Source organism: Bubalus bubalis, chromosome 2 (assembly GCF_019923935.1).
Source record: "Bubalus bubalis isolate 160015118507 breed Murrah chromosome 2, NDDB_SH_1, whole genome shotgun sequence".
Taxonomy (NCBI): domain Eukaryota; kingdom Metazoa; phylum Chordata; class Mammalia; order Artiodactyla; family Bovidae; genus Bubalus; species Bubalus bubalis.
In genome coordinates, this window is record NC_059158.1 from 15521181 (window position 1) to 15546530 (window position 25350).

General features: G+C 41.3%; 1 protein-coding gene across 7 annotated transcripts in view; it reads left to right on the forward strand.

Annotated features, from left to right (window-relative positions):
- The window catches only part of CDKAL1 (CDK5 regulatory subunit associated protein 1 like 1), a 617913-nt gene that overhangs the window by 580326 nt on the left and 12237 nt on the right, over positions 1 to 25350 (forward strand). For all 7 annotated transcript variants that reach the window (XM_045162607.1, XM_045162600.1, XM_045162601.1 and 4 more), the window contains 2 exons: positions 13322 to 13405; positions 16827 to 16991. In XM_045162607.1, the coding sequence (XP_045018542.1) occupies positions 13322 to 13405; positions 16827 to 16991 (249 nt within the window). The remainder of the gene's footprint in view (positions 1 to 13321; positions 13406 to 16826; positions 16992 to 25350) is intronic.

The following is a 25350-nucleotide window of genomic DNA, read 5'->3' on the forward strand; positions in this document are numbered from 1 at the left end:
TGAAAGGAAGGAACAGTGGTGATTAGGCTAGTGCTGAGCGCCTTAGCAGCAGCAGGTGTGCGGCAAGGGCCGCCCAGCTGTGTCCAGGGGATGCGCGAAGCTGCTGTTGCCACCACAAGCACTGCCTGCTGAAGTGCAGTCTCCACTGTGGGCGCTTAGCCCGCACTGCAGGACACCTTGCTGGCCCTGCCTCCTCCACGGATACGTGAACCAGAAGTAGCCTTTCCATTGACTGGTGTCAAACCCCCTTTAAGATGAGGAATCTGAGGCCCCAAAGTGAAATGATTTGTTTGTAGAATCAAACAGCTCATTACTGGCGGAGGTCAAACCACAGGCTTCTGGTTAGTTTGATTATTATGCGTCTTGGTGTGTTCCTCCTTGGGTTCATCCTACTTGGGACTCTGTATTTCCTGGACTTATGTGACTGTTTCCTTTTCCATGTTAGAGAAGTTTTCAGCTATTATCTCAGGCCCTTTCTCTCTCTCTTCTCCTTCTGGGACTCCTATAATGCAAACGTTGGTGCTTTTGATGTTGTCCCAGAGGTCTCTTAAACTGTCCTTGTTTCTTTTCATTCTTTATTCTGTTCCATGGCAGCAATTTCCACCACTCTGCCTTCCAACTCACTGATCTGTTCTTCTGCCACATTCATTCTGCTGTTGATTCCTTCTAGCGTATTTTTCAGTTCAGTTAGTGTATTTTTCAGCTCTGTTTGATTATTTGTTGTGTCTTCTCTTTGCTAAAATATTCTTGTAATTTCTCACTCTGTGCATCCTTTCTTTTCCTGAGTTCTTGGATCATCTTTACCATCATTACTCTGAACTCTTTGTTGTGTAGATTTCCTGTTTCCACTTCACTTAGTTGGTCTTCTGGGGTTTTATCTTATTCCTTCATCTGGGAAACAAAAGACTTCTTGACTCCCTGTTTAGTAGTCTTCAAGCTTTTCTGTTGACCAGGGCTCTACACCCGTGGCGGATTTATGTTGATGTATGGCAGAACCAATACAATATTGTAAAGTAATTAGCCTCCAAATAAAATAAATAAATTTAAATTAAAAAAAAAACATTTAAAAAAAGAGAGAGAATGAAATTGTACCAGTGTACCCAGAAAGCTTTGTAAGATATTAGACCATAGACTCAGATTGTGATGGTTTCCAGAGATCTAGTTACTCACTGGGAATTAAAACACCAAATTGTTGTGCTTTAACATATAAATTGGGACAGACTTCATAATAACGTGTTATATTTGCATACTGCTGCTGCTAAGTCACTTCAGTTGTGTTCGACTCTGTGTGATCCCATAGATGGCAGCCCACCAGGCTCCCCTGTCCCTGGGATTCTCCAGGCAAGAACACTGGAGTGGGTTGCCATTTCCTGCTCCAATGCGTGAAAGTGAAATCGCTCAGTCATCTCCGACTCTTAGCGACCCCATGGACTGCAGCCTACCAGGCTCCTCCACCCATGGGATTTTCCAGGCAAGAGTACTGGAGTGGGTTGCCATTGCCTTCTCCAATTTGCATACTACTTTTTTGCAAAACTTTGAGGTGGAAATAGACAAGAAGGTTTTGTTTGTTTGTTTGTTTTTTCCCTCTCTCTTTAAAGGTACAAGGTGATCTATTAAACAGGAAACATTGAGTGGAAGAGAAGATTTTTTAAAACTCACTCTTCCTCATGGGTGGAAGGTGGCAACCAGCTCTTGAATGTGGAGTAGTTCACCAGAAGGAGAAGGGCCTTTTAAGATGAAAGTGACTTCTCAAGTTTTATTTTAACTGTGTGCTGCCACATGCAGAGTGCAGGTGGCATCAAAATATCTCACTCCATGTCTGCCATGCATGATGTGAATGACCTGAATATTCTCCAGGTCTCTCAGTCCCTGCAAGGCAGTGACTTTGCCACAGTGTGGACAATCCAGACATACTACACAGGTTGAGGAGGTTTTCCCAGCTGTTTGAGGCATTGGCTCAGTTTCTGTTATTGAGTCTCTGTAACAATTAAAGAGGTTCCTGTCCACCCCTGTGATCAACAGCTTTTCCTAGAGCAGTGTTTGGGTTAAAGTAGACTCTACAATACTGTATTTGGCAGGAAAGGCCATTAAAAAAATCAAAACAGCCCTCATAACTAGATTCCTTTTTGAAAGGTTACTGACTAAAAAAATACAGCTCAGAATTGGAAATTGTTCAATTTAAATAACTGCATTATTTTCTCTTTCCTACCCTTTCAATCCTCAATCCTTCCCCCGAAGTAGATTGATATGAAAAAGTACATAGGATTACTTGACACTTTCATCTTTCTTAGTGATCACCCTGGAAGAATATTTTTTTATCCTTGGTTTAACTAGAATCTTTTATTTTTGGTTTAAATTTATACAAAAACTACCCACGTGTTCACCTGCAACCTCAATTTCCTTGTGTTGAATTTCATGTATTTTGTCACCTGTCTATCATCAAGAGAAGATGGGGAGAAGGGATAGGTCTGAACCAGACATTTAAATTTCATGGTGTGTGTGTGTGTGTGTGTACGCACATGCACACATGCTCAGACTAATTACTGGTTGCAGTAAATTTGGTCAAATTTCAATTTAGCTTCATTAACTCTGAAACAGGGTAGTGATATCAAAGGGAGGGGAAAAACAGAATAAGGGAAGAGAAGCAGATCAATTGTCTTTAAATAAAGATATTTTAGGAGGGAACTGGTATTCATTTTTTAGGTCATCATTGCTACTTCTCAATATTATATACTTATAAACAGCCCTATAGTAGGACTTGCCATGTGCTTGAAGAAGCTACATTTTCACAGCAGAAGAGGAAAGCAGAATAGAGCATTGAGATGCAGGTGCACAGCAGTACAAGTGGCCTCTTTGCCTGCAGCCATAATGCCTGGCCGAGAAGGCAGAAGCTGTCCAGTCCAGCTCTCAGGGTCTCCCTGAGCTAAGCCAAGAAGCACGGAGGGGGTGGGGCTGGGAGGGCGCAGGAGAGAATAATTGGTATTCAGTCTTCTTTAATGAGATGTATTGCCCACTGCTGAAAGATTGGAGCTGTGTCTTTTGTTATGTTAATTAGACACCATTAGAGCTTGGCTGTCTTTGATTTCTGCTTAATCCTTTCTGCTTCCTCTGCCTCCATCCTGACTGGCAAATGGTTGAAAGATGGTGGGTGCGCTGCACGTGTTATTTATTGCTCACATCTATGCTGAGTTCTTTGGTAATAGGGTTGCTAACAAAAGATTGATCTCACCAAAGGCGGTAGGTATTTGGATGTTCATTTTGGCTTTTTAAAAAATGAATTTGAGAATGGTCTATTTCTGCCAAACATCATTGTTCTTTATATGGTTGCTTTTGCAGCCACACAGAATGGGAAGTGACAGATTGGAAATTTTAGACGGCCTTTCTTTGGTTGCCCGGATTACCTGGAAAACAACAAGCAAATTGATCATGCCTTAGGCTTTTGGAGAGGCTAGGGTTGACCAGAAAAAAATGGAAATAAGATTAATTTAAAGGTCAAAATAGTTTGAAATCTCTGCCTTTAACAATTTATAGATATGTAAGAGAAGGAAATGGCAACCCACTCCAGTGTTCTTGCCTGGAGAATCCCAGGGACAGGGGAGCCTGGTGGGCTGCCGCCTACGGGGTCGCACAGAGTCAGACACGACTGGAGCGACTTAGCAGCAGCAGCAGGTATTCTTTCCTAAAATTAATGCATTGCGTTTACATAATTAGTCCAAATAAGGGTGTTTGGGCTGAGTTAAAGGGGAAAAAATTAATCAATCCGGTCCTTAAAATAGTGAAAGGGGGAATTTCTGTTAAATTTTTAAAGATCACATAATAATGTTTTAGAACAGCACTATCCAATGGAAATGAATCACAGATGTTATTTTAAATTCTCTAGTAGTTACACAAAAAAATAAAAAACAGGTGAAATAAATTTTAATATTTTATTTAATTCAGCATATCAGAATCATTATTTCATTGCCATACAACAAATAAAGACTGCCATTTGTTTCTCCAAAAAAAAAAAATAGATTTATTACAGATCAACAAAGAATGGCAAGTTTGGTGCCTACCACCTTGGTGCACGTGTGGGTACTTAGTCACTCAGTTGTGTCCAACTCTTTGTCACTGTAGCCCTCCAGGCTCCTCTGTCCATGGGATTTCCAGGGAAGAATACTGGAGTGGGTTGCCATTTCCTCCTCCAGGAGATCTTCCTGACCCAGGGCATCAAAACCTAGGTCTCCTGTATTGGCAGGTGGATTCTTTACCACTGCACCACCTGGGAAGCCGCATCCATGGAGCCACATGCAAAGCTCCACAAAGCAAGGAGAAGAGAACTCTGAAAGAAGGGAAAAAGAAGTCAGGAGGGCTATAGGAAGCCAAGAGTTCCCTGGAGGAATTGAGTTCAGAGCACTATTGTAACTTTTTTTTGGCTGCGTTGTTTCAGTCTCACATTGGCTGAGCTCTTGCCAGGAAAGCAGAGGAAGTCTTCTTTACTCTTCCCCTTCCGGCCTCTTGACTAATTTAATTGAGGTTTCTGTTCATCAGTTTTAACAACTTCAACCTGTAAACAATGTAAAATTAATAAGTTAGTTTGCACACTCTTTTAGTTACATTAAAATTTTGAGATCTGCTAAGTTTTTTGTCCTGGTGCGTGTTTTCCGGCATATCCCACGAAGGGTTTGCCACATTCAGGTGCTCCACAGCCACCCGTGGCTGGCGGCCGCAGTACTGGGTGGTGCAGTTTCAGATTACTTCTTTAATTTACCACAAGCCTAAAAGCACCTGTCAGGATAAAATCCAATTTTAAAGTTACAGGGAAACTTGATGAGTTTATATGTTAACATTAAATCTCTCTCTAAAACTCAGCTGCCTACCTTCCTTTCTTTTTGTAATCTGAATTATTTATTGTGTTACCAGTGAAGCAAAAATTCTAAAGATGCTTTCCAAGGAGGTAATCTGTTCAACAGTTCTAAGATATAAGCATGGTCACCTTTGCACTTATGTGAAAAGCTCATCAAAGAACAATGGCCCAGGCATGCTGAGCAATGGTTGATAGGGACCAATGGGAAAAGACTGGGAAGGCAAAGCAAATGGAGATAATCTGTTCAATCTTGGAACTTAAATCTTAATAAAAAAGGGTTCCACATACATATCCCATGTTGGCCCCACTTGGTCATCCCATTAATAAGACCTCATGAATAGATTTTACTGACAACATCTGGTTTTAGCACTTTTGATAGTTTTTAAATGTAGAGTTTTTAAATTGTAGAGCTTGCCTAGTTTGGGAAAAAATACATGTAATGTACTTGTGCCAAATACGTGATAAGGAAAGGCAATTTATTTGGGTTTGTTAAGAGAACAGATCTCATGTTGTATGTTGTTATCACAATTAAAATAATTCCATAAAAGCATTGCAGATAATACCTCAGAATGTTCTAGATTACCAAAAATCTCCAGGCAGATAAATAAAACCAATTTGACTGGTTTTCAAATTGGAAGTTCAGTCAGCACTGAGGTACAGATTTCTAATGCAGCCAAGGAATCAGGTCAACATTTGTCATGTAACTATTTGCTATTGAGAATTACTATATCGATAAAGCACTGTTACCATCCTGATTATTGTTGGCTAACTCCAATACTTTGGCCACCTGGTATGAAGAACTGACTCGTTGGAAAAGATCCTGATGCTGGGAAAGATTAAAGGCGGGAGGAAAAGGGGACAACAGAGAATAAGATGGTTGGATGGCATCACCAACACGATGGACATGAGTTTGGGTGAGCTCCAGGACAGGCAGGCCTGGCGTGCTGCAGTCCATGGGGTCACAAAGAGTCCGACACGACTGAGCTGACTCAACCAACTGGACAGAACTGATCAACCAACAGAAGGAAAAAACCTTTGTTAGGAATGAAATTGCCTCCACCTGGGAAGAGACTCCTTAGGTTGCCTTTCTCTTACTGGGATGTGCACATAGCTAGAAGAAAATCAGCCAGCAACTGAAGACAGAAATACAAGGGCCGTTGTTAGAAGAAATTTCATTGTCTGATTCGATTCAGCAGAACCACCTTGGGTCTGGTCTTTGTAACTTTCATCACTGCTTTGGGAGGAAGGACTTTCAACAAGCCATATTGTTTTGTGTGTGTGTTTAGGTTATTTATGAAATGTGAGGAAGGAATAATAGAGACACTAAGATGCTCATGGAATTACTAGATAAATAAACATTTTAGAGGTATGGATATTCTGCATTAAAGGAGCGTTCTTTCCCTTAGAACACACTTAATTCTAATAATAAGAACAGCTAGCTAATATGTGTTTTTTTCACACAGAGGATAGTATTTAAAAACAAATCTAACAGAATGTATTTCCCATCATTGTTTAAGAGTCGGATCCAAGTCCAGCCCCTTTCACAGTCAACTGTCCTCCGTCGTCTCTCGGGAACCCTTAAGCAGACCAGTAACTGATGGCAGGCGTTTCCAATACGCTGGACTTAGAGGCTCATTACTCGTTTTCTGTGCTATCATCATTTTGACACACATTCCTGTGTCACGGCCCTGTTTCGTTATAGAATGGCGTTGTGGATAAGGATGATATTAAATTTTAATGTTACTGCTATTATTACTGTTGACTGTTTTTAGCTTAAGTATGCCTGCTTCTTTAATTCCAGCTTCTGCAGGGCCAGAAAACAGAAGTGTGCATAAACAGTCAGGAAAATTACTGTATACCCTGGAGACCCAGCATCGCATGCTCTGCCTGTTGTGAATGATGAATCAAAATGGAAAGGTTATCATTTTCATTAGCTAGGAAAGAACAAGACCATACTTTTCTCCAAGTGTAATTACAGTGGTTCACTGGCAACATTACACTGCAGTGATTAGTCTAAAGGTGTATGTGAGGGCAGGCTTTTGCACAGACACTAGAAATATTATTTCAGAGTTTAAGGTCACAGCCTTGTGTTTAACATGTTCCAGGCAGCTTAGGGGGAAAAAAGAACTAATTTGACTGGAGCTAAAGAAAGACATTTGACATTTCCCAGAGTCATGCATTCAGAAACCAGTCAGGTAGAAAAATTGTATTTTATTACCTACAATTAAAAAAAAAAAACAACTTAGCTGCAAAAGTAGCATGTCAAAATATTGTATAGGATAAGCAGAGATAAAATTCAGGTTTATTAGAAATGTGTAGTAAATAATTATGAGAGCTTTTGATACATGTGTTTTAATCTCCATTTCTCCACCTAAGGCAACTGGACAGAAAAATTAATTGCTAGAAACTTTTCAGAGGAAGCAAAATAATTCCTCTACCTTCTTATAACTGTTTTCAAGAAATAAATATTTCTCTTACACAAGTCTAATATACATCTGTCCTTTATGAATGTTTTTGGGTACTCTGAGCAGTTATATTGAATTATTGAAATCTCTATAACCTGACCCTTTAAGAGTAGAAAGTGAATTGCAATTATTTTCCAAAGCCACACATAAGGTTTTCTGTTTAAGTAAAACAAAAGTGAGAAAGGTGGAAAAAAAAGTTGAAAAAAGTAAAATTTACATAAAGTTTATATTTTAAAGCCACATTATGGACTTAAAAGAAACTCTGCTTCTTCTAGTTCAGGGAATACTTATACAAGTCACAATTCTTACTGGGTTAAAGGTAAAAACCCAAGTACTCTTAATGTCTTTGTTAAATTTCAGTATTATCTGCCTGTCTTGAAGCAATTCTTTTTAGCTTCTCTCTTTACATCCTGAAATAGCCGTGCAGAATGTTGTTTGTTTTAGGACCCATGGAGACATAGAATGTACTTGAATGAGCATTCATTCAGCAACCCCATTCTGTTGGAAACCACTGCTTTTTTCATGCAAGTGTGTGTTTTCTGTGTGTTATCTGCCCATATGGTTAGAACTGATGTTTCTCACCACTTGAGGCACTTGGGAAAATTTGAAGCATAGATGTGACATAAATAACAGCCAGCTGATTATATAGCGGACTGAAAAATCGGCCCCCAGATTGAATTAAAAAAAAAAAAAAAGCCACTGCTTTACTGCTTTTTGTCTGTCACAGATGTTTCTCTGCTCAAGGAAAAGCCACACACTCCAGAATTAGAGCCCTGATGTTGTACGTTTTCTGCAGCTAGGAATTCCATAGGAGAGATCAAGTAGCAAGGATGCTTCCAAGTCTTCTCTCGGCCACTGAACAGATCAGTGCATTCTGCTGAACCTCAGTCTCCTCTCTGTGAAATCAGAGTTTGCTAAGCCCCTTTCAGGTTCTGAGCTTCTTTGTCTATTCAAGGGAATGCAGTCTTTATTTTCTGCCTTTGTGTTTGAAAAAAAAAAAAAGAAAAAGCAGACGTGCTTTTTTTTTTTTTTTTTTTTTTTCACGTCTTTCCAACAAAGCCTGGAAAGTTCTACCCTGCCTGCACTTCCCACCTTCATAGCAGGGACCATGGTTCCATCAGCTCTGAGAGATTAGCAGTCATGCAGGATCCCGTGGGCTTGTTCTGTACCTTCAGTAACCCCATCTGTGAAACGGAGGGATGGTTTCATAGGACTGTTTCTGTTACAGCAGGCTCCAGTGAATCCCAGAGATGAGGTGTTGAGGCAAGAAAGAGAGTTTAATCGGGGAGCTGGCAGACCGACAAGCTGGCAGGCTAGCACCTCAAAATAACCATCTTATTGGGGTCTGGATGCCAGATTCTTTAATAGATCAGAGAGAAAGAAACAATGAGAAGCTAAAGTCAAAAGGCAGAACAGAGAGGAAGAGGCAGTGGGAAAGTCAAGTGAAAGGGTCTTCCGTCTTGCCAGACATCTCCAAGGGAATGGCCAACTGTTGGAAGGGGTGTGTTAATCTCTTCTGTTCACAGGTGGACAGGGACAAACTCTCTCTCCATGAGCTGAACCAAGGCACTTTAGTTTACAGTCAAATAGAGGGGCAGGGTCCTCCAGGCGAGCTATGGAGTATCAATAATAATAAGCAATGGAGTATTGATTACAGTAATAAAAGCAAAAAAAAAAAAAAACAAGTCAACAAAAGTTTCCAACATGGAGTCAGAATTGGCTTCCTCCCTGCAACATTTCTGCAGTTCATTTCTCATAAAATGTAATTTTGAAGTCAGGTTCACATGGACTGAAAGAAGTTGTGCGTGTCATAGGAAAAGCCACTGTCTTCACGGACATCTGATGAATAAATTACAGAGTACATTTGTCTGCTTACGGCAGGTGCCAGGTCTGACAACCACTTTGAAAAGTTCTGACGCATGTCCTGAAGGTCAGACTTTGTAAATGGAAAGTGAAAAGTGCAAGAGACTATATTCCCAACTTCTTAAACTCTAAAATGCTTTAGAAATTAAAGAAGCATTTTATAAATCAGCTAATAGATTATGTACCTGTAAAGCAAATCAAAAGGCAAAGAGATTATTTTAAAAAGGACTTTGTTGGGAAGATTTTAACAGGATTCTTCAGGCGCAGGTCACTGGATAGCTTTATGAGAGACTTTGTCAATGTTTCTTTGGTGGTATTAAAATCAAGTTGTTCCTTTCAGAAAGTGGCGATAGTTTGCAGAGGGCTCTAAGCACACATTTACTGGGAGAAAAGGGACAGCCTGGATTCAGAGTACAAATTTCCTTCATCTGAAACCTTGTCAGCAGATCAGATCTACCATGAATGATGACTTAGAATTTTGGACCTGAAAGGTCCTCTAAAAATCAGAATCCACTTCCTCTTCAGTCTGCTCACCTCACCACCTCCATTGTTACTTCTACCAAACTCTCATTTTTTTCCTGTAAGGAAATGAAAGGCCCAAAATGTAGCCAAATTTCTTTTATCTTAAAAATAATCTACTCAGACCTGTGTCCTCTTGCCCCACTCTCCAGTTCAAACATGTGGCATTTGATGTCTTTGAATAACCCTTCTTCCTCTCCCCAGGGTTCTGCTGGAACTGTGTGTTCCTTCTTCTGACCCTTCCTTCTCCCTCCATCCCTTTCCCCTTCCATCCTGTCCTTGAAAGTTCCGGTTACCTGGGAGTCACCCTCTGGATCCTTCTGTGGGTTTACAGTTCCACTTGCGTCTTCATCGTTCCTGCTGAGTAGCCATATTGTGCTGCCAGGCACAGAGGGCATTGAAACCAGTATCTTCAACCTCCTTTGTATTCTCTTTCTCTCTCTATGGGCATGTGTGTATACCTGTATATATATTCTGTAAACTCAGGAGTTTGATCATTTTTTTAAATTACACAAGCAGTCATTCTGTTAACTTCCTCTGCGAGGGGCTTGTCTCAAAGCCAGTGAGGTAGCCTTGCATTCCTGTCAGAGATTCCAGTTGCTGGGGAGGTTCTGTCAGCGAGGGTGAGAAGCCAGGGAAGAAGCCTCCTTCTCACAGAATCTCAGAACGTCAGCAGAGAGTAGATGCTGCAGAATCTCAGAGAAGATTCCATGTACACCTATCCTTCTGTAAGACAGGCTGATCCCTCTCCTGGGGGATCCCTCTGCCTTTAGTATATTTGAGAGCTGAGTGATGGTAGTCCTAGGGACCTAGGGTATCTATAGCCTTTCCCTTTTGCTCCTGAAGCCCTCCTCCTTACTCTGAGACCAAGACTACCTTGCTGGGCAGTAGAGGCATTCTAAGTCAAATTAGGATAATTACCCTAAATCTGGTACCGTGGTAGCTCAGGCAATAAAGAATCCACCTGCAATGTAGGAGACCTGGGTTCAATCCCTGGGTTCGAAAGATGCCCTGGAGAAGGAAATGGCAACCCACTTCAGTGTTCCTGGCTGGGAAATCCCATGGACAGAGGAACTTGCCAGGCCTCGGTCCTTTGGGTCACAAAGAGTTGGACACAACTGAGCGACTGACTACACCCTAAATCTTGTTATGTGATCTTTAACCACACAGAGTTGTCACGTAGAGTTGGGGAGAAAGCAGTTGGAAAATAGGGAGATGGCACATTTAAAAAAAGATTTGAGACTTACACGTTTGGCCTGTAAGTTTCCTTACTGTCACCAAGGCAGTGTTGCCTCTTCCAGAATTCCAGCTCAGTCCCCCCTCTACACACTTCCTTAACTTTGTTGTTGTTTTTAAGGTTATTTGAAACCATTGATTCGCTTAAAAGTCATATTTGGTGTTCAGTTCATTCTTTAAAAAATACTGCGTTAGAGCATTTATTATTTTTTTTTTGTGGCGGGGAGGGCAGTTTCAGGGGGTGGGGATAGATGGCATCAATTTTTGGTCAAAGTCCTCATTTTTGCTCAGTAGTTTCTGGGGAACTTAAAGAGCCAATGAGACAAAATCGATGGCTGAAGGGACCAAAAGGGTGACTGGAGAGGTGTTTGCCATTATAAATGACTGCCCATCGCAATTTTCCTGAATCCCATTGGCAAATAGTTAAATACTCCATACAAATTGTTCTCTAATGGTTGATCAAATGCCCTGCCCTGTGCTGTATAAACATAGCAAGTTTTCCTAACTCTATGTGTGTGAATTACTGTCATGGTTAGTCTCTCCAGATAAAATAGAATAACCCCCAAAGTGATAACTGCAAACATCCACATTAATTCTAACAAGAGGAAAGTCTCAGCATTCGTTTTTGGTGGCTCTGCAGTCTCGTATTGTTGTTAATTTCCTGAAAACTTAATGTTAGATGAAGTGTAATTGCAGATTTCCTTAAGAACCATTGACAGATACTTATCCTAAGTCATAAGCAACTCACACTGTGAAATGTGTGCAAACATTCTAAGTTTCCTTCCAGAAGAATATACTTCAGTGAAACCCAGTATTCATCAGGTTGTTTTTTTTTTTTTTTTTTTTTTTTAAATAAACAGGGCCATTAAAGCTCAAAGTAGAAGTTAGGAGAACTTCCTTTTGTTGTAACTTGATTTTTAAGAGATGAATGTTGCAGGAACTTTCACTGGTTTTCAAGGAGTGAACTACATCAGTCTGTGATGTGTCATCTTGAAGACTTTACTAAGTGGCTACATTTGAATGATAGAGTTAAAAAAAAAAAAAGAGCAAATTACAGTGTATTTAGGTATTGGCATTGTATAATGGAGAGAGGAGTTTGGTGTTTTCAGTTTTTTCTTTTTAATTGTTAGGTGGTCTATTTAGTGCAGCTGTGTTTATGGTTCCTAAGTGGTAACTGCCTGAACATGGTGACAAGTCCCTACATATGAGAAAAGGGATTTTGTTCAAAAAAATCTTGCCAACGTACTTTAACATGGAGGGTTGTATTTATCAAGGAGCAATGGCAAAAATGATTCTAGGCATAATCATCTAATATAGCTGGTTTGCTACATCAGCCATTTTGACAACCTTGTTTAAAAAAAAAAATAACTGATACTTTAAATGTTGCATTTCACAGTGGAATAAACTTGGAAATGGTAGAATAATTTAGAATGGTCACATTGCTTAAACCAGCGTTTTGGCTAATTTAACTTCTTGGTTATTAAAAATTCATGCTTAAATCATAAATACAGATCCTGTAGAGAATAGTCTCTTAAAAAAATAAAGTGAATATGCAGTCACAGCTGCAGCAAAAAAAAAGAGACAGTTACCTATGAGAGAGAAAATGTATATATTAAGCAAATAACTGAATTAATCAATAATTTCAGAATTGCATGCAGCATATGAAATGTTTAGGTGCAGAGACTTAATGACTAGTTTTTGAGGCATTTTCTTTAGTGTTACATCCCTCATAACTCAAATTAATGTTTATTACCAGTCTCTCATATTGCCAAAATATTTTCATGAATTTGGATTAGAAGCAGCTTGTTCTGGCTTGTTTTGCAACTTTGTTTCAAGAAACAAAGTGATATTTAGAAGATTTTTGTATGTCTCAGAAGCCTTAATTATCTAACTTCTGTTGAAGGAAGACATAAGATCAAGTTTTGCTTCATAGTTCTCTAAGACAATAAGATTTTTTTCTACCCAAATTTTATATTACTACATAAATAATAATGCTTTTCTGGAAATTTGAATCCGTGATTCTTGTATTGGCTGTTAAGTAGCTAGCAATCTAGATCTACTTTAAATTCGAGAAGACACGACTTGGGACTCCCCAGTGCTCTGGTGGTTAGGCCCTCATTTTCAGTGCATGGGGTGTGGGTTCCCTCCCTGGCCGAGGAGCTGAGATCCCACATCCCTCACAGCCAGAGAACCAACACATGAAATAGAAGCAATATTGTAATAAATTCAACAAAGACTTTAAAAATGGTCCACATTAAAAAAAAAAAAATCTTAAAAAAACAATTTAAAAAGACATGACTTGCTGGTCCATAACTCTTTGGGTTGGTGTTTATTTTGGATTCTCAGACATCTGCCTGATGGCTCCTATTTTTTTTCTCCCCTCTTTCCGCAGATTGGTCAGAGACAACAAGTGTTAGTCACGGAAGAATCTTTTGATTCCAAGTTTTATGTTGCGCACAATCGATTCTACGAGCAGGTAAGAGACACTCCCACACTCTCAGGATTTCTCCAAAATGAGAAAGAGTTCTGAAAGTAAATCAATTTAAGCAAAAGAGACTTAAAGTAGCAGAGATTCGTATTGATAGCATCTTGTGGCAGGAAGGCTATTTTATAGCATCAAGCCAGCCAAGCTAACGTGGGGCTTATCTTTGTGGCTTAATCTACAAAACATTCTATCCAAAGGAGTAAGTCTGTTTTAGTCCTCATTCGTCTTTGATGGGAGCAGCCTCTGGCGTTGGGGAGTTTGAAACAGGCAGTTCTGACTGCCCCAGCCTCCCACAGCCTGGCACCGTGGAGGGAAAAGTTCTGTCCAGGGGACAGGAAGGATGTCTGCACCGGCGACATCAGCCTGGAAGGGCGGGGACTTCCTCTCCCTGTCTCAGTGCTCTAACAGGCGTTTGGTTGGTTGTCTGTTGGTTGGCTTTTTTAGTTTCAGGGTTTTATTTTTTTTGTATTGCCTTTTTTAAAAAAAAAAAACTTCTATCATAATGAAAAGTGCTGAGGGCAAAAGGAAAAGAGTTCCTTGGACTCAGCTCACATTGTGTGAACAACTTTGGAGACCAGAGTGAGGATCACACTAGCTTCACTTGGAGAGTTTTCTTCGAGGCCCACCTGAAGGAGCTCCCCAGTCCCTGCCCTTCTAAGGCAGCGTGCTTTGCTGCACCAGCAGCCAGACTTCTAGTCAGTGTTTGGGATTGCACTTCCCCAGGGGGTGAAGCAATTCAAAAATGACTAAAGCAGACAGTGCCTCCTTCAGGGGCCATTGGCCCTGGGAAGGGCCAAGGAGGAGGTGCCATAGGCCCCTCCGGTTAGAGAGAGACGCTCCTAGGGGCAGAGGGATTCCTTGGGTCATCCCTGGATCGTATTTTCTTAATATCAGGTAGGTTTTCCTACTTTTTTGTTCTTCTCTCATCAAATGAGAAGTGAACTTTTTTTTCTGTGGATTGTGGCTTGGGAAGGCTCTTCAGGCCAGTATGGGCCACCCTGGTAAGGGATGAACAAGGGAGGCTGACCGCCTGTGTTAGAAGCAGGGAAGCAGGAGTGGGAGGGGGGCTCCAGCATGGGTGTTCCATGTGGACTCATCTCACGCCGGGCACTGGGTCCTCAGGGAACGGGGGAGAGCCTTACAAGGCCCAGGCTGAACATGCCCTGTTTAGGCCCCAGTAGAGACTACAATTGAGGTGGTGGTGGTTGTTTAGTTGGTAAGTTGCGTCTGACTCTTTGCAAGCCCATGAACTGTAGCCCGCCAGGCTCCTCTGCCCATGGAATTCTCCAGGCATGAATGCTGGAATGGGTTGCCATTTCTCCTCCAGAGGATCTTCCCGACTCAGGGATTGAACCTGGGTCTCCTGCATTGCAGTCAGATTCTTTACCTCTGAGCCAGCCAGTTGAGGACTGATCCCAGCTCTCCATGTTTGAGCTGAGACTTCCCCATTTTCTGTCTCAGTAAATGACTCCAGAGAACCCTCTTCCTCTTCAGGTCAGCCTTCTGCTCAGCTCTCTGGAGGAGCTGGATTATATTTTGGTAGCGTCTTTCCTCTTCTTTCTCTTGCCATCTGGGTTTTTGCCTCAGCAGGGAACTTTTTTTCCCCCTTCATTTTAAAGGCGATGGCATGCCTCATTAGCTGTTTCCTCCAATTTAAAGCAGTGGAGCTTTTTCCAATTATTAAAGCCGGAGGGGGAAAAAACACTGAGCCCTTCATTCAGATCAAGGCAGCAAATCAAGGAGAGTTATTTTCCCCCAGAATACTACCAGATCTCCCAGGGACAGTTTACTCTAAAGATTTTCTTATTTTATAAAAACTGATTTAAAAGGGCTTTCATATCCTGACACTAAGGCTCTCTTAGTTCATTTGCTTGCCATGAGTAATCCACCACCCAGGTGACCTTTTTCCTATACTTTGATGAAGCAATGTACTCAATGGTCATAAAAAATCAAACTCAGAAACACCAAGATCCAATTTAGCCTCTCGGAGAAACTGGCTATGGAATTTCTGGCTCTCATCTGACTTTTTTTTTTTTTTTTGGTCTCTACAACCAAGCCTATCGAAGATTTCATAGGAATTATTTTTCTACAAAAGATGACCTCCAGAAGTGAAGATTGTATCTAGATATCAGAGTAGACTGCTGGATTAGAATTAGGCTGTTTATTTTGGATTCTGAGTTGAAAAGATTGGCAGGTAGCTCCAGTTCTGAAATAGAAGTGTGAGGGAGAACAGAATACATACGGGCTACGTGTAAGTCCCAGAAGAGGAGAAACATTTGCTGGAGGTAAACAAGTATCTTGATCTGTAATCTTTAGTGGAAAGAGACCCTCTGACAGTTTCCTGTGAGCCAGCCAAAGTACCCTTCAGAGGAGCTGGCTCTATGTGGACGCAGAACTAGCAAATAACATGCATTTTATAACAGAGCGAAAGAAATGATGGAAACCATCAGTTGAAGAAGTCATTTAGCTCCAAACACCAAGGTTTGAACTATGGAAAAGGGGGCTGTGAAATGTTCTTCTTCTTCCCCCAAAACAACAGGCATGTGCACACTCACACACACACACACACACACACACACACACACACATGCACCCAAATATTCAGGCCTTAATTTAAAGGGGCTGCTTAAATCGTGACTCTGACAGTGAACTTGCAAGGTTCCAAACGTATGAGGGTTTCATTGGAGTTGTCCCAGTTTTCTTCATTGCCTGGGACAGCCGAGAGCAGGATATCAAAGGCCTGTTCAAAAGTAACTGGCTATGCCTTCCACGTGCCTTAGGACCACAGGCGTCCTGCAAGAAGTGAGCACTGTCTGCAGCCCCACCCCTCCCAGAAATGCCCTCCCTGTCTGCTGGATACCCAGATTTTTGAGCATCTGGAAGACAGAGCCCACTTAAGATGGGATCCCTAAAGAGAAAAAGGACATTAAAGGACAAGTGAGGAAATCTGAATAAATTATAGACTTTAGTTAATAGTAATACATCAATACTTTGTCCACCTCATGCGAAGAGCCAACTCATTGGAAAAGCCCCCGATGTTAGGAAAGACTGAGGGCAGAAGGAGAAGGGGACGACAGAGGATGAGACGGTTGGATGGCATCACCGACTCAATGGACATGCATTTGAGCAAGTTGTGGGATATCGTGAAGGTCAGGGAAGCCTGGCGTGCTGCAATCCATGGGTTCACAAAGAGTCAGACACAACTTAGTGACTGAACAACAATGCATCAATATTGGCTTATTAATTGTGACAAATGTATCATACCAACGTTAGATGTTAATGAGAGGGAAATTGCACCTGGGGTGTGTGAGCTCTCTTTGCTATGTTAACAATTATTGTGTAAACCTCAAACTGTTCTAAAATAAAATTTTACTTTTTAAAAATTAAGTCTTCTGTCTTTTTTTTTTTTTAGGTTTTAGTGCCAAAGAACCCCACATTCATGGGGAAAATGGTCGAAGTGGACATTTATGAATCAGGAAAACATTTTATGAAGGGGCAGCCAGTTTCGGACGCCAAAGTATACACGCCATCCATCAGCAAACCATTAGCAAGAGGAGAAGTCTCGGGTTTAACAGAGGTGGGTAAAAACGGCCTTCCACTCTGCCCAGCTGGTAAAAAGGCAGCTATGGAAGCTCAGTGATTTCCAACCATGTTTCTGTTATCTTGTACAGTTTCCTTTTTATATATGCATGAGGCTTTAATCCTTTCTGACAGATTGAAATCCGAATTAGAAAGATGCATTTTTGCTGATGCCTATAGCTTTGCTTCTCTGCCTGCGGAGGGAAGAAGCTCTTTCTGCTTCTAGGCTAGAGGCAGAGGGCAGAAGCCATTATTTCCAGGTGAAAGATTTAACACCAAAGATGATCTGATCAGTATGTTTCTGTGTCAGTAGATCCTGAGTGGAAGCAGGTAAGGAAAAAAAGGGTCATTTTCGTGCTTTGTGAAGATGGTTATAATGCAGTTAAAAAAAAAAACCAAAACCTACCTACAGTTAAACAGGCAGTAAACCATGTCAGTGGATATGGTTATGGTGCCTTTCTCTAGGGTGTTAGCTGAGTATCTGCTTTAGTCATGTGGAGTGAAAATTAAACATTTTTTTTTCTTTCTATAAAAAAGTAACCTGACCCCTATTTTATACCTTGGTAAATATGGCTGTTTGCCAGGCTCTCTCCTACATTTCATTGAGCTACAGCTGTAAAAGCTGATGGAGTGTGAAATGAAAATGTGTATCACATTTCTAAGCATCATTTGATGTCCTTTCTTCAACACAATTGTTAAGTGCTCCAAAAAAAATAAAAAGTAGAGCACTGACTTAACGTTCAGAAAAATGATGAGTGATATTTATCTGGCTGTATAACTCTAGATTTGTTTTAGTAGATGTATTATCTCCCACCCCACCCCACGCCCACCCCAAAGCAATGGCAAAGGCATGTTAATTAAATGTTAGGAATAGTGACAAAGAGGGTCGTATTATCTGTATTCTCACCTATTGTGATGACAGTCTCTGAAATCCGAAAGTGAGTGACACTTCTCACGAGCTTGACACAGACATGTGAAGACTCTGTGGGCAGAGCCGTCTGACTGATATGGAGTGATGTGGGCCAGCTTTTGTCGAAACCCTGCCAAGTGTGTCAGCCCACTTGACCAGGAGTGAACTCTCCAACTTGATAAGCATATAAGCATAGAAATTAATGTTTTCTGTTGTTTAGAAAAAAAATCATACATCATACTTGGGGGTTTGGATGGATGACCAGGAAGGAGCAATGAAATCCAGCATTTGAATTATATTGCTTTTGATATTTTAGGTAGTACTTCAGACATTTTTCAAGCAAGTGACTTAAGAAAAAAAAAAATCTCTTGTTCCTCATGGTATATTTTACAAGGTTGATTTTAAATTGCCACAGTGAAAAGGATTTTATGGCAAATAGCAGCAGTGGGCAAACTGTTATTTCAAAGAGCCTGCCTGATTTAATTCCTTCATGTATGCCTATCAAAATGGCTGGTATTTTAAAGCATCGCATTATAATTATATACAAATGAGGAAAAGTAGCACCCTTTCATTGGTTCCTTCACGGTAATGTTACTTCCTAAGAGGGCAGCCCCATTTAAATTCCACGGGCCAGCCTTTTCTATTCTCCTCTGCCTCCCTCCAGCCTGGGAAATGGTGTCATCAGCTCCCTGACCAAGCCCTCCTCTGGGCTGGGTTGACCCTAAAGTCCTAGGTGAGATGAGGATAAAGGTCATTTGACTGCTGGCCCTTCTGCCGCTCTAGGAAATATAGGTTGATCTCAGGCATGAGGCCAAAGGGTTCAGAATATTGATTTGTGCATTTACGTTAAGGGGAACATCCGGCAAGCCCTTTATCACCATTTGTGACTTCATGTAAATTAATGAACAGAGCTTTCCGCTTTATTATTTGTCTGCTTTTAAAGATATGCCAAACTCGGGGTCAAAAAGCCTTCTTCAAAAAAGCATTTGTCCTGGTGTTACAAACGTTTTTGCTGATGATATGAACCAAAATAGATTAAACAGGAGAACAGCTTCCATTTTTATAGGATTTAGAGGAAGGCGATAGAGGTTATAATCCTGCCTCAGACATTTTGAGCTCTTTGAGCTCTGATAAAGGTACTGGAACTCTTCAGTGAAAAAATGAGCTTCACTCTGTGGATGAAATGTGACCCTGGGGTCAGATAGAGCTGAATTTGCATCTCGACTTCTCAATTTACTCCTCAGCTTTGGTTTAGTCTGTTAAATGGGGATAATCATTTCTTTCATGGGGTTGTTGAAAGGAACGCATTCGACAGTGTATGTAAACCACCTAAAACTAGGCTTGGGACATAGTAAGTAGTTACTAAGTGGTTATCTCCCCTTTCCCCTAAATCTAGCTGCTTTAGAAACAGCAGACTCCGAAGATGACCTTTGGTTGTTAATTATTTAGCTGTGATTATGCAGTGCACATTATTTGTGGGTGGGGGGGGGTGGTGAATTTCTCTGATAGGGTAATCTATTCAGTGCCAAAGAAACTAATCCCATCAGAATTTCTATCTTCTTAAATTTTCTTGGCTTTTCCTGAGTTTTTCTACAGTAAATGCTTCCTCCTCCACACATTATAAAGAAACTAGAAAAGCCAAAGCATCTAAAGCAAAATACTGTTTAAAAAAAAGTGTTTCCCATAGTAAATATGTTTCCTTAATTGAGAATATTATGATTATTCTTTAAGTCTTTAGCCCTACACTACTTTGGACTTATTTTGTCTCACTTTAGGCACCACTGACATCTGATAAAACTGGGAGAGGTACAACAGACCAGGGGAAAAGCTCAGGCCAGGTGGGAGTTACGAGATCTGGATCAGAGGATTCTGGCCTCTGTGGTGATAGACTCTGTGACCTTCTGTACATCACTTAGGTTCTCTGGACCTCGGTTGTCTCTAAGACTCAGTGTTTGAAATATTTCATCTGACAAAAACGGGTTGAATGCCTACCCTGTGGCAGGACTTTGAATTCTGTAGATATTAATAGAAATAAGGCCTAGTTATTTTCAAATAATGATAGTTATGTAAATGCCCATAGCATGGTGGAAAAGGAAAGCTTCTGTAGAGTCAAAAGGTAACTGTCCTCCAAGAAATTATATCCTAATAAAAACAGCATGTAGTAACATTTTAAAATGGTTATTGCTATTCCTCTTTTCAGTTTGGTTAGAAGAATAGAGGGAAAAGAGAATAGGATAGAGAGACAAAATTTGTCTGATTATTTTTAGAGAAGATTGGAGCCAAAAATGCCACCTCTAACCAAATAGGGAACATTTTTGAATAAGTATTCTTTAAGGATAATTAATTTCAGAAAAAAAGCTATGTAGTAGTTATCCTATGGAAAGCACTATAAGGTTCAAAGGAATAAAAACATAAAGGACAGATCGTGCATTTTTCTGTGGACACAGTCAGGCAGCTTTGTTCTTAGGATGAAGAAGAGATGGGAGAAAGCAGAGGACATCTACATTTTCATAGGTGTTCTACGATAGTTGGAGAAGGAAATGCCAACCCACTCCAGTACTCTTGCCTGGAAAATCCCATGGACGGAGAAGCCTGGTAGGCTACAGTTGATGGGGTCGCAAAGAGTCGGACACGACTAAGTGACTTCAACTTCACTTCTATGATAGTGATTCTCAAGTGTGGTCCCCTGATTGGCAGCATCAGCAGTATATGGGAACTTGTTATAAGGCAAATTCATGGGCCCCAACCCAAAACTGAACTAGAAACTCTAGGAGAGGGACCTAGTCCTCTGTTTTTTCAAAGGCTGTCTAGATAATACAGATGCACACTGAAATTCAAGACCCCACTCTTCCAGGAAAATGATGCTCAAGTCGGGGAGGAGTGTTTGATATTTGTAAAAGCAGTTTTACTATTTTAATGTAGTAATACCAGACTTTTAATATACCAGAGTGAGCTTACACTAGGTACAAAAAGAGAGAGGAAGAAAAGGATGAGAAAATGGACAGTGTTAACCATCTTCCCCTTGTTCCAAGAGGTGTTCGAGCTGTGAGTCTGCCTTAGGAATACCAGGGAATGTGAGCACTGCTGCTGCTTGATAAAGATGAACCAGATCCACTGCTGATGTTTCTTCTTCTGTGGCCCCTGTTACCATACACCACTTGTATCCTCCCATCTCTTAGATCCATACTCAAGAAGTCAGAGCTATTTTGTGCCTTGCAAAAAAGAGAAAAGAAGAAAATTCTCTCCTAATTCTAAACTTAGAAGTAAGCAGTTTTATTCCAAAGTGTTCCTCTTTTTAAGTTTCTTCGTATTTGTAAAGAATCACTTTAAAGAAAGAAGAGGCAGGGTGGCTCTCTGAAAAGAGCTCGAGACTTGGAGCCTGGCAGGTGTGGGTTCAGACCACAATTCCTACAATGTTGTACAGCACACCTTCTTCAGTCAAGTCTCTCCATCTGTAGAATGGAGATAAGTGATTTGCAGAAGATTAAATTAGATACTGTGGACAACATACCTGCATAGTATGTATGTTAATATTTGATAAAGGGATGCAGTAAGTATTCCTTTAAAAATCAGTGATTTAATGGCTTTTATTTTAATGTCTTTACTGTTCTAAGTGGTACATTGCTTCCATTGGTCTTCACCATCCAACACAGTGTAGCAAATAACATGGATTCTGTATTCTGATCATCTGCATTTGAATCCCTGATTTACCATAAGAAACAGAGCTTGGGACACTTATTCAACCTCTTTCCAACTTAGTTCTTGCCTCTGGAACTGGGGAATAACAATAGAACCCATTTCATAGGATTTCCATAGAAATGACTCAGCAATCAATAAATGTCAGCTCCTGTTACAGTAAATGTTGGTCACTGATAATTAATAATAATTATCATTATAATTTGCAGCACATGCTAGATCATCATTTTACCTTAGGCAATGAAGGTAAAAATTGCATAGTCTTGTATCATTGCAAAAGTTGTGCTCATCAGCCATTGATTTCGTATAGATCAATTTAAGGGTTCCTCCACACAGTGAGAATGACAAATTCACAGAGAGAGACTCATAACAATCTTATATCACTGACTGTTCTTACTGCCAGGCATTTCTTTCTCTTATTCCTTACACTGCCTTTTAAAGAATATTCTAGAATGGAGACCAGGACCTGCCCTCTTTCTCACAAGGGAAGGGAAGGCTGCCCCAGGGTCCCTGGGTGTCACCTGTTTCTCATCTACCGGGACTTTGATCCTAATAATGTATTCACTTGAGCGGTCAGATAGCTCAGCACCAACACAGCCGACTGCCCGCAGAGAGGAAGCGGGCATTTTAAAGGGTGGCATGGTTTGCCTCATTACCAGACAAAGGGCCAGCAGGATATTCAGGTGTACTGAGTTTTATGTACAAACTATACTATATTTTCGGAGCTTTGACCCTTAGAAAGGCATCGTTAAAATGCTTTCCTCTCCATCTAACGTTCATTTCCAAAACCACTGAAGTAAAAGGGTCTATTAGTTCTGGGCCAGATTTGAAAGTGCATGAAAACTGCATTCATGAGGTTAAGAAATGGCTTAATAATTAAGTTAAAACATTTGAAAGTAGATCTAATTTCAAACAGATCAGCTAACCGTGTTAGAAGCAAATGAGGGTGTGTTCCTTCCTATTTTTCCTTCCACACCCCACCCCCCAAGATACTGGCTCCAATCCCAAAGCAGTTTTTCCTAGGTTTTTTTTTTTTTTTTTCCCTTTTTAACTTCTTGTAAGATTGAATTCTTCATTGCCCATATGTTAAATCGGTGTCATGGTGAGAACTGTAGCACGTTTAATATTTAGTCCATTTCTTCTGTTCTTACGGCTTCTACTTAGTTTCATTTGTAGATCTGTTAGGGCGTATTTGGGTTTCACAGTCTAGATATATAGCTTTTATTCTGTGCGCTTGAGCTGAATTTATTGGGGATTACAGCCTAACTCATGATTATGTCAGTTCTTTAGTTTAGATTATGTTAGGCCTTTAGTATGTTAGCTGTGCCTTCCACTCACCAGTTTGAGTACCATCCACAGTGTGGTCAGAGCAAGCTGATGCTAAACCATTAGCTTTCATTTCACTTGTATCACTAACTGTGCCATCACTCCTGATAATATTACCCCTCTTGAGGCTTGTGGCTATGGTGAGGGGAATTGCGTGCATCACGAACTGACTCCACCTCAGTGGTAATAATAGCTGCCATTTACTGAGCCTCTACTATGTGCTGGGTGTTGAGGCTTCTTACCTCCACTTATGATTCCAGCCTGGATTAGAGCAGCAAGAACACTCAAAAGTGTTCTTTACACGGCTGTGCACGCTCACGAAGAGGCATCCTAGGGTGGGACTGGGTCCTCTGCATCCTTTGCCCACATGCGGGGAAGCAAGTGCAAGGGGCTTGAGGCAGAGGCGGGGGCAGACTCCCAGGGCAAGGAGGGGCTCAGGGCGAGAGAAAAGGATCAGGCCCCCGAGCCTGAATGACTCACACGTTCAACCCACAGGTAGTGCCTGGCCTCTTAGGATATGTCTTAGCACTTGCTGAACATATTATCCCAGCACTGAACTACATATTGGAGATAGAAGTAATAAATATGGTCTTAGCCTTTGAGATTTTAGTCTGGATGTTCTTCTGGTAGCACTGCTCTTCTGTTGTGACCCTTGTTGGGAGGGACTGAGTGAGAGAAAGGGTCCTGTGGGTGTGCGCTGCCTACCCGTGTGACATCATTGCTCTGGTGATGGGAGTTTTACAGGTGATTCCCACCAAATCTCAGGTGCCAGGACTGCTCTTTGGTATTCTCATTTGGACTATGTTCCTTTCCTTTCAAAAGTCTTGAGCTTTTTACTCAGGCATCAGTGAGCAGTGCTGAGTATGATCATGTCTCAGTTTGTCTGGGACGGTCCTGGTCTACACCCGGGACAATGCCCCTTTTTCATTCTTTGAGGGGTCCTCATTTGGATGATTGGAGAAGGAAATGGCAACCTCACTCCAGTGTTCTTGCCTGGAGAATCCCAGGGACAGGGGAGCCTGGTGGGCCGCCGTCTCTGGGGTCGCACAGAGTCAGACTCGACTGAAGCGACTTAGCAACAAGCAACAACAACATTTGGATGATAAATCAAGTGGTCCTCCGATCAGTCTGTAAAGTAGGTCCAGCACTATTCCAGTCACTGCTTGGGGTCAGGAGTCTAAGGTGTGATCCTTGCCCTCAAGGAGATGGAACTGTAGTTGGGAAAGGAAGACAGGTGCTTTTTGAACAAAATCTGTAATATATAAGGTGATAAATGAGATGACATCAGATCATAAGAAATTGGAAAATGGGAGACCTTTGCAGAGTTGAGGGATCAGCGAATATATGGATCAGGGTTCTCTAAAGGCGACCGAAAACAGTTAAACAGAAAGGGGTCTAAAAAGGGATACTGAGCAGTTCACAGAATACTTAGAAGGGCTGCAGAGCAGACTCTTTGCTAAGTTTTCCAGAAATAAGACCCAAACCACATAGAAGCTGCTGGTAAGAGATGTTGCCTCTGCCCCTCTTGCCCCAGCAAGACAGAAGCCCCAAGCTCCCATCTACTTCCTGACGAAGCTTGCTTCGCAATCCGGGTCTCAGACCTGTTGCATCTGAGTGTGGAACCAGGGCTTCAGATTTGCACCAGAAGGACAGAAGAGGATGGGAAGATGGAACGTGTTTCCTGGAGTCTGTATCAGTGAGGTGGAATTTACAGTGTGGAGAACACTAGTGTGACTAGGGTATTCACACAGTTCCCACTGCAGAGGGTGGCATGGGTCTGATGGGATTAGAACTGGACTGGAAGATAAGGACTTAATCAGGCAAGTGAAGGAGAAGATTCTTCTCAGTACCAAAGGAACATAAGTCAGTGACAGAATGAGCAGGAATGAATTTGGCTTTCTTTGGGCATCTGTAAGTAGACGTGGGCAGTTGGGCACAAGTGTATAATAATGTTCATTGTGAAGAGTGGGCCTCTGGGCTTTGAAGTGAAGTAGCAGATTATATTGGGTCTACCGGGTGGCTCAGTGGTAAAGAATCCACCTGCCAATGCAGGAGACACAGATTTGATCCCTGGGTTGGGGAGATCCTGTGGAGAAGGAAATGGCAACCCACTCCAGTGTTTTTGCCTGGGAAATCCCATGGACAGAGGAGCCTGGTGGGCTACAGTACATGGGGTCAATAAAAGAGTCAGACATGACTTATGACCAAACAACAGCAGCATGTTACACTGGGTTGACTAAACAGCTCATTTGGGGTTTTCATAAGACGTGACAGGAAAGCCTGAATGAACTTTCTGACCAGCCCAGTACAGGAGAGCACGTGTATTAGTCTGTGACACTGCATTAGCACATTAACCCTGAAATCTCAGGCTTAACACAGGAAAGGTTTATTTCCTACTCTTCACTGCAACACGTCCGGTACCGTT